General features: G+C 40.5%; 1 protein-coding gene across 1 annotated transcript; it reads right to left on the bottom strand.

The window, feature by feature from the left end:
• Window positions 1–572: 572 nt before the first annotated feature.
• On the bottom strand, window positions 573–8,325 carry lamp1a (lysosomal associated membrane protein 1a). The gene is made up of 9 exons (XM_026165365.1): window positions 7,939–8,325; window positions 4,149–4,255; window positions 3,843–4,062; window positions 2,800–2,961; window positions 2,521–2,714; window positions 2,264–2,389; window positions 2,115–2,178; window positions 1,847–2,014; window positions 573–1,218 (listed from the first exon to the last, which is right to left on the bottom strand). The coding sequence occupies exons 1-9, from the start codon at window positions 7,988–7,990 to the stop codon at window positions 1,079–1,081; spliced, it is 1,233 nt and encodes a 410-aa protein (XP_026021150.1). The 5' UTR covers window positions 7,991–8,325; the 3' UTR covers window positions 573–1,078.
• Between the last annotated feature and the right edge of the window lie 1,303 nt (window positions 8,326–9,628).

Below are 9,628 nucleotides of genomic sequence, written 5' to 3'. Positions count from 1 at the left end.
CATGAGTTTGACCATGTTTAGGCCCTCAAAAGGCCCTTGTTTTGCCTGAATAATAATAAGAAACCGAGCAGATACAATAGGGCCTTCGCACTCTCGGTGCTCGGGCCCTAATAATAATAATAATAATAATAATAATAATAATAAGCAGCAGCACATCACTCTACAGTAGGAATAGAATTTATTATACAATACAAAAGATCAAACTCAGTACTCCATTAAAAAGAAATTAATTTTTTACATTTTTTTGGGGAGGGGGTGAAAAGCAAGACTGGAAGTCAGCCATGCAGCTGTTAACACGTCTATTGAATACATTCTGATTTTGTTGACCAAGTCTATGTACAGCTTCAGGGGGCACATCATTTACATTAAAGTAGGAATCCACACTTTATTGGCACAACTATCAGACTGCATTTGATTAGCTGCATTAACTGCAGTGCACTGATGGGATAGGCTTTGTTTCATCTGAGGAGGAATATTACTATAGGTGGCAGGGGAGAGGAGAAAACGAAAAAAAAAAAAAAAAAAAAAAAAAAAAAAAAAAAAAACCCCACACACACACACACACACACACACACACACACACACACACACACACACACACACCAAACAAAAAACACTGCAAGCACACAGAGCCTTCTCCTAGGAGTTGCCAGGATTATCTTATGCTCAGGAAGGAGAAAATACACCTGTGAGCATGTTTAGGTAGTTGATGGGATTCCCTCTGCCTCTTCAACTGGAAGATTCTTTATAAATAATTACACAGCTAAAAAGACAAACAGCAGTTCAAGAAAATACAATCAAGCTCCTAGAACACGAAACAAGAGCAGACCATTAATGGTTAACATGCTGCAGCAAATTCAAACTCTCTCAAACTTTGAGTCACCTCACGTTTTGTCAAGATGCATCTAAAGTTAGCAGTTTAATCATAATCTACAGAAAAAGTGAAAAATATTCCGCAGATATGCACACTTCCATTCACTCAGGTTCATGCCCATAGAGTCATCCATCACCGAGTAACACCCTTTGGTTCATCCCTTCACCAATCAGCCTGTATGGTTCAAGTCTAATGAAGGGTTGCTCAGATGGCCTGGTAACCAGCATGGCTCCTCCTCTTGCCTATTAGATAGGCAACAAGGGTGATCAGCACCAGACCAGCCAGAGCTGCTCCAACAATGATGGGGATAATCATCTGGTTCTGGTCCATCTGACACTCCTCAGCTATAGACAAACAGGTAGAGCAGAAGGTTACGCTGTGCAAACAAAATGACAGTTTTTCCTTTAACACCACTGTGCTATATGGATTTAGCATGTGAATGTTCCAGCTGGTCTGGTAAACTGCATTTCAGACTTATCATTTTAGTACAGGGTAAGGCTTCATTTCATCTCCATCTCTGATTATTCATTCTGAAACAAGTTATGGATGTGTTCAACTGTCACCAGCAGCATCAGATTTCTCTTTTTGAATGCAAACCAATTCAAAAACTTTTTGCATGTAAAGAATATGGCAAAGTTCACCTTTTTGAATCAAGTTACAAAAACAAACTTGTCTCAAAGTTTTTTAAATTTTGTTGTTTGTTTTTATTTTTTATTTGCAGGGTTGTTCATGGTCATAATAAACAGTTGCTGACCACTATCAGGCTACACAAATGCTCCAGCTGCTAGAAACAAAGGCTTCAGATATCCAATCTCAAAATGTTTGATCCAACTATTAAGTGTGCATCTGCCCTCCACACATCTTCAGCCAGTGTGGAGAATCTCGTTCAGCACAATTTTCACAATGAAAATAGGTAAAAACTGAGGAATGACGTGTAATGTCAGACGAACAACATGCTTAATTCATTCATACCTGTAGCAAACCGGCCACTCTTGACACCGAAGGGCTGGACTTGGAGATCGAATGTGTTGAGAGAAAAGCTTGGTGTCACAAACAGAGTCTGCTCTGCACTGCACATGTAGGAGTAGCCCAGCGTACTGCGCAGGTAGTTCAGACTGTTGTTACTCATGGAAAAGTTAGCTGAGTAGAGAAAGTTAATTTTATTCAGCTTCAAAAAGTCAAGGGGGAAAATAAAAAAAAACCAAAAACTAAATGCATGTTGTTCATAAGAGGTACTTACCACTGTCTGACCAATTTGCAAGCAGTGTTACCCCACTCAGATGGTACTTGTTGGTTGTGGAGTTCTGTGGACCAAAGGAAGAGCTGAGCAGTTTTGTAAAAATAACTAATGTAACATTAACAAAAAAAATAAAATAGGGTTAAATTTACCAGAGTGAAGTTGAAGGTGAGAATAGTAGATTGCATCTGTGTCAAAACCAGTGTAGCACTGCTGGCTCCACATAATCCCGTTGAGTTTGTCACATTAGGATTGAGGTTTAATACATCCTGGATAGTCTGGCCAAAGAGAAAAACAAAACACAAAACCCAAGATACACTTTGTTTCAAGTATGTTTTATTTCTATTGACAACTGGTTAAACATTTGCTGTTTTTGGAGAGAATGGCTACGCTTGAAGCTGTAGTTTACCTTATTCTGAGATGTGTAGGAAACATTGAGCTGCAGCCCCATTTTAGCCAGGAGACATATGGTGTCATTGGTGTCCTTCACAGTGTAATTGCCCTGCTGAGGTGTTCCTGGAGGGGTCTGAGTTGGAACTGCTGTTGTACTGACAGTGATAGGTGAAGGTGTTGTGCTGGTTTGATCTGCAAAACATACGGTCTCTGCAAACAGAGAAATAATACTGTGAACATGAAACCGTTCAAACTTAAAACCACTCAAAAGTAAAAATCTTTAACATCCACCTACCATTTCGACTCAGCTCATTCCCTGGCATGTATGCCTCCAGCCTCATGTCAGTGAAATTAACATTTGCGGTGGCAACTGTAATAACTGTAGGGCTTGCACATTTGTAGGTGGTGTTGACTTTTGCTTCAATCCCAACAGAGGCAGACACCAGAGTGACCACACCTACAACAGAGTAGGTAGAAATCACCACAACAGTACCTTGAATACCATTCTGTTGTTTATACTGACATTTCAGTCCAAGTCCTCCTTCAGTTTTCCCAAACAATCTTGAGGCACTGCTAAAAGTTAAAGCACTCAAATTTAAAATAATCAGTGTGGCCATCCTCACAACTGTTATTTAAAAAAAAAAAAAAAAAAAGCTCATCCAGGCATTCATAAGAGAAGAGCTACAAGTTAGCTAGCTGACATCTGAAGACGATCCCTCTAAACCCCGACTTTGAGGTAAAGGTCACACATTCAAACACGTTTTTTAGTAGATGCACTTAGTGTCATTTTGAAGCACCTATGTCACTTCATTCTCACATTCAAACTTTGGGGTCCAAGTTGCCCACCCACCTGGGTCACGCATCAGCCTTTTATTGCCGATTAGGAATAACAATTAGATACCTCAGACCTGCACTATGAAGAAGGACCTAACCAAGTGTCAGTCATCCAGGACATTGTCATTTTAAGAACTTGAAAATAAGCATAATTTTTAACATTTCCCACCTTGCAAACTTCTTGAAATGTCTCCCCCCAAAATAAGAAACCCTCCAGATTTTTTGTTCAACATCAACAACCAAATAAATTCCTAAATGAAATTTATGTGCAACACTGAAATGTCTAGTTATACATGTAGCATCCCATCTTTATGCTACACTATTAAGAACAGAATTCTGACATTTTTTAAAAACCACAAAATATGGTAAATGGCCTGTATTTGTATAGTGCTTTACTAGTCCCCAAGGACCCCAAAGCGCTTTACACAGTCTGTCATCCACCCATTCACACACAGGTAATATATTCAGATCTATCACATTATTCAGGACAATGCATGGTCTCACCGGAGGTGGTCGCATTGGGGAAGACTGAAGTGTCGCTTAGGTTGTACTGCAGAGTCAGGCTAGAAACCTGATACAGGGTTCCATTGGTTGAGAAGTTCAGCCCAAGAGTGTAGCCAGATCCAAATACTGCCACCAGCCTGGCGGAGCTGCCATCTTTGCCACATGTGCTGTTTGCTGTATCCACTGTGGTAGAGTTGGGCAGAAAGACCTGCACTGTTCTCTGAGGACACAACAAGTGATACAACAAATAAATAACCGGACACACAGAAATGAAGCGGTAGTAGGTGAGCAAACATCTGTACATACGTTGGCATGGGTAGTGTTGTATATAATGGAGAATGACGCAGACAGATCAGCTTTAATGCAGGTGGTGTTGCTCTCCTTCACCTCAAGAGTAACTGCATCGATACAACCTGGATATGATAGACAATAAGAAAAAGTAATAAACTGTTTAAATCAAAATCATTCAACCATTTAAAACTGCATCTTTAGGCAGAAAAAGGAAGAAAGGAAAAAAGTGGCAACAAGTCTCATCGAGTGATAAATCCAAGTCTGAAATGTTTTGGTTTCACAGACTTTCAGGGGTGTTACAGTCAGTGTCTACATGTTTGCAGGCTTCAATAAGATCCCAGAACCCCATTTTAAAGAAAGGCATAGCTTTAGATATTTACATAGTAATTAGATTACATGCTGAATTGTGCATTGTCATTTACAACACAGAAAACCCACAGTCAAACTGTAAGCACTGATATACTCATTAGCTCAGAATATGATCCAGATGATCCAGTTTAGAGTCTGACCCCTAGGTTTGCTATGATACCAAAATAAACGGATTTATTTAAAACCCACACTTACACCATGTGCATATTCTTCCTCAGTCTTTAACTTGACCTTGTTAGATAAAGGGTAATTAACAGTGATAATCGTACAGCGCAGCCTCTGTTACAAGACGGCATGGCCTACATTTACCTTGTTAAACAAAAGAAAAAACAAACAAAAAAAAAAAACAACAGAAACCACCACTAGAGGTCTGCAGACTGCTAAAGCCAAGCACGCATGACCACAAACCCAGAAGCATTTCAAAAGACAGCACTCAGTGAATACTGTGCAGAAGGCTTTTTGTGACCGAGGTCCACTTAATAATCCTAAAGGCCGATAAACTGATTTTATGACAGCCGTATAATGATCAGAGTCCACCTATGGGATTAACAGCCTGTTGAAAATTCAAAACATCTGTGGGTCATGATATAAAAAGGGAAGACGCACAACATTTATATGACCTGTGTCACTTATCAGCCATGTTGACCTTAGTGACCGTTGCTATGAACTGTTGAGCCAAATTATCTCCTTTGCCTTCATAACAGATGGTCCCATGTATCCTTTGCTAAAGTAATGAAGCAAGCACTATCTGTAGGTTCTCAGTAATCCAGGTCATTTTCTGTGTTCGTGTTGAAGGCAAGCAGACTCCTTTCAGTTGCTTTAAGACCTCTACAGGGTAAACGCCGAGAACACATCAGCTTTTATAATTGATGCTTTCAGCTGAGGTGAAATCTCTTCAGAACCTTTAAAAAAAACAAAACAAAAAAAAAAGTCTGCAGCTACCTTCAACATTAACATTAAGAGAATTCAAACAACTTATTATGCCTGTCAGACACACCCAGGTCACTTAGCAACCTTCCCAAACAAAATCTGACTCATGCACTTGTTAATGTTAACTACTGAAATTAAAACTTCAACTAAATGCCCAAATAGCTGCCAAAAGATGTTTGAGGTGGCTACAGAGACCTGATTTTTTTTAAAATAACATTAACTTAGACAAAACCCATCTGACCTAATGTTGCCAATCCAGTTATACAGAAAACTCAGCCTACTTTCACACTGGCAAAACACACGTGGGCTATTAATACCTTCATCCTCTGGAACCTTCTACCCACTGCTACATGTTTCACTGTGTGTCAGATGGTGGCTATAAATTTCAAACACATTGTTATCTACAGTAAACACTTGTATCCAATCCAACAAATCAAATCCTTTAAATATAATGCAATACTAGGGTTCTCCCACTTGCGTCACACTTCCCATAAAGTCAATAGAGAAGCTGATGTGCTCTGGGTTGAGTTTGACTGCTTTATTTAAATTCAGAGAGAGACAGTTTGACTTTATCAAGTTCTGTCTGGCGTTCTCAGAATATGCGGGAACAATAAAATGAGAAATGCCATCAACAGAACAAACATGCTGGTGAGTTAGCAGGAAAAAAAAAAAAAAAAGAAGAAAAGGATGATGACACACTGAAAAAGTTCTGTGCATTTCAGGAATTTATTTGCTAGGGGGCAGATTTAACCAGCCTTTGGCCTCATCCCACTGCAAATTTCATCATTCATTTAATAGTGCACTGACTGCTCTTCCTTCCTCCATTTGATCTGAACATAAAGACCACTGTGCTTCAGCCCTGTTGGTGGTCTTCGTCAATCACACCCACTCCTTTCTTGCTGAAACGTAACCCCATGTCCCCCCTTTGTTGACCCTGCAAACATACTGCAGACTGTTTAGACACTGCAATCCAGTGAGCTGCAGACACTGTGTGCACAGACAGGATGAAGCATATCAAAAAAAAAAAAAAAAAAAGTATAAAACACTGACCCTGTTTTGTAATACAGATTCAAAACTGAACCCCCCAGTTAGGTTTTATTTTAAAGCAATGTCAGTAATGTAGTTTTATATTACAGAGTGAGGATGGCAACAACTCGAGCTAAAACTGTGCTGGCCTGTTTCCCTGTGTCAGCAGCAGCCAGGTGCCTGTGTTTGCAACACAAAGCAAGCATGGCAGTCATGTGAAGCTCTCAAATGACACAACAATGAGGCTGAGCTGCAGCTCACCAACATTTAAAAAAAAAAAAAAAAAAAAAAAGGAAAGAAAAAGATTACTAAATCTTCAGACTTTTCGGGCAACTGTGGTTTGGTTTCACAAATGACTCAGTGTGAAACTGGAACTTAAATAAAATGCTTTTGGGTACCTACTAACACAATTTTACACTATAAAAAGAATTAATCAGGAAGCTGTAATCGCACTGAATCAGAGACATTCTACCTTTATGTTACAAAAGACTTCAGGCAGTTATTGGAAACGAAGGCCATTTTGTACTGAAAACTCAAAGTTTGATTTCTTGGTTCCAGTCTTTCGGAAGGGGAGGGGGGGGGAGAAACAAACACCACGACTGATCTGCGTGCATCAAGACTTGACAAACAGACAATAGGAAAATCCATAAGTCTTTGTTAATTGGAAAATATCTAATATTTTTTTGCCACATTAAGCATAAAAACTGTGCTCTGTTTGCAGTCACACCCATAAAAGCCAGGAAAAACCCTGGTATGCACTATTCCATTTACATTATGTAAATGTAGCCTTGATAAAAGAGAAGTAGAAGGCTCTGCTGCACAACTGAGCAAGAGGACAAGTCTCTAGTTTGATAAGCTGCAAATAACACCCATAAAACACCATCCTCAGCCACCCAGCTAAAGGTGTGGTGACTAAAATTTACTCGTTTTGTTTAAATGTTTGACAGTCTTAAAGTTTTGTTTTTCCCCCTTTTAAAACCAGCTGAGGTCAAAGAAACAAGTAAAGGCTGATGTTCTAGAAACTCAGTAATCCATACTTTCAGCTTCTTTAATCACTACAGTAGCCAACAGCTATCCCATCACCCACAGGAGGCTGTTTTTATCATTTTTAGCCTTTAACAAAGAAAGTGTGCACACAGGAACATCATGCCATGAGGAAAAACTGTTTAAAAAAAATAGTCATGTAAATTATCCTCCCGAGTTGTTGATGTTTTAATTACGTTATGAGTTTGACATTTATGGATATTAAATACAATGCAATTTGTAGTCCATGCGAAGGCACCGGCAAGCACTAACAACCTGAACGGCGGGGGGGGGGGGGACCTTAAACCTTTTTGGCTAGAACGGTTAAACGGCCCGGGCCGGTAACGCACCGACAGTTTTTGCACCTGACAACTAAACCTACCGCAGGTTGCTCGCGCTTACACAGTTTGGTCCAACAGTAGCTTCTCAAGAGGGGGAAAAAAAAAAACGAACTCACCTAGGACCACAAACCAGACGACGAGTCCGGCCGTAGCGTGGGACACTTTCATTTTCAAGCAGAGCAAGAAGCACTTTTTCACCCTTGCGGAAAGCACGAACAAGCCCGGAGAGATAAGTGGTGCTGAGCCGCGGCGGCTACTGCTGTTGCTGTTGTTGCTGCTGCTGTTGCTGTTAACACAGGTGGGTCTACACGGCCACACTTGACTCCGCAGTTGCTCCCGTTCACGTGTGTCTGCTGTGTGAAGGAGGGTAGTCGAGGCTTTTTATTGTCCCTAAACTGCGTCCAGCTGGGGCTAAAGGACCAATTAAACAGAGTCGAGCGTCGGTCACAGGCGTACAGTCTGATTGCGCCTCATCTCATCATGTGAACTGTTAGCCTTTAGAACCCCAGTCACGTGAGACCGCCCCTCCCGCTTCTCTGTGAACTCGGCTCGGCCATCTCCGCCAAACAACGAAGGCTGCACATTTGCGCTGCTATCCAAGTGGCAACAGCATTTCATTCTGTATACCTGCATGGCAAAATATGATTGTTCTAGCCCCACATTTACTGCCGGGTAGGATTTGTCAGCAGGATGTTAATAGACGCCTAATGAGAAAACTAGGGCGCAATAAAAATGACTTCTCACAGCACTGTCATACGCAGGGCTCATTAATTAAAATGCTACTGGCTGGAGAAATAAAATGATGGGATATTTTGACTTCCGGGTTCTCCTTTTCTGTTCCCAATTCATTAAAGAACATTTTAAACCACTTATGGAATTTTAGATTTTCGTTATACCATCTGTGCGAACTACAGCACAGTGAACTGTATATTTTTTTATATGAGGGTGTAGCACGTGAAAGGCGCCTCCACTCTATGCCGTGCACTCTGCTAAGTGCGTGTTGTGGGCAGTCAGCTGACACCTTCAATTCACGAGGGCATGCAAAACCCTAGAAGGAACTCAGAGGGCCCTGCTACATTTTAGTGTACAGTTCAGCCATCCTTCTTTAACAAGGGACCCACCTTTTTTTCTTTCTTTTTTTTGCCTTAAATGAGACTATAGTATCAGTCAGCCAGCCATTAACCCCTATATTTCTATGAAAAAAGCAATATCAAGGGAATGGTGAAAGGACAGTGCTATTAGTACAGCCTACAAATCCTGAACCAGAATGTATATTTGGCTCTCTTTAAAGCACTTTAGGTCAAATTCTGTTGTTTAAATGTGCTATATAAATTAAATAGACATGACTTTCCCCACAATATGTGCTACCTGTTTATTCTTTGCCTCTCTGAAAGAACTGTGACAGTGGGCTCTCTCTCTGCTGAGGGTTTATGTCATCCTCTCAGTTTCATGTCTCTGTCACTCTCCACTGGCTTTTGGTTTGGTGTAGATATTGGTTTAAAATCTTCTTTAAAATTGCTAATCTACTCCCTGTTCTCCAAACTGGATCCTTAGGTCCACAGACAGAGGTCTTCTGGTGATTCCACATACCCATCTGAAAACTAAGGAAGGCTGTGCATTCTAAACCTTAGTGCCAAAACTGTGGAACCGCTTATCTCTCTCTCTTTCCACCCATGACTCTACAGCATCCTTAAAGTAAAAAAAAGAAAGAACAAAAAAGCTGAAAACCCATCTATTCTGACAGGGATGTCAGTAATGGTTTTGTGTTGTTTCACTTGATTTAGCTGTGTTCACTTTGTCCTTGTT

Source organism: Astatotilapia calliptera, chromosome 1 (genome assembly GCF_900246225.1).
Source record: "Astatotilapia calliptera chromosome 1, fAstCal1.2, whole genome shotgun sequence".
NCBI lineage: Eukaryota > Metazoa > Chordata > Actinopteri > Cichliformes > Cichlidae > Astatotilapia > Astatotilapia calliptera.
The sequence above is the reverse complement of the archived record's forward strand: the minus strand, read 5'-3'. Positions and strand labels throughout refer to the sequence as shown.

Excerpts from the sequence above, each read along its gene's own strand:
- lamp1a (XM_026165365.1), bottom strand. The coding sequence starts at position 7,990 with ATGAAAGTGTCCCACGCTACGGCCGGACTCGTCGTCTGGTTTGTGGTC. Across the intron at positions 4,063-4,148 it reads ACAACACTACCCATGCCAAC|AGAACAGTGCAGGTCTTTCT; the intron begins GTATGTACAGAT and ends TTGTGTCCTCAG. Across the intron at positions 1,219-1,846 it reads GAGTGGCCGGTTTGCTACAG|CTGAGGAGTGTCAGATGGAC; the intron begins GTATGAATGAAT and ends GTTTGTCTATAG.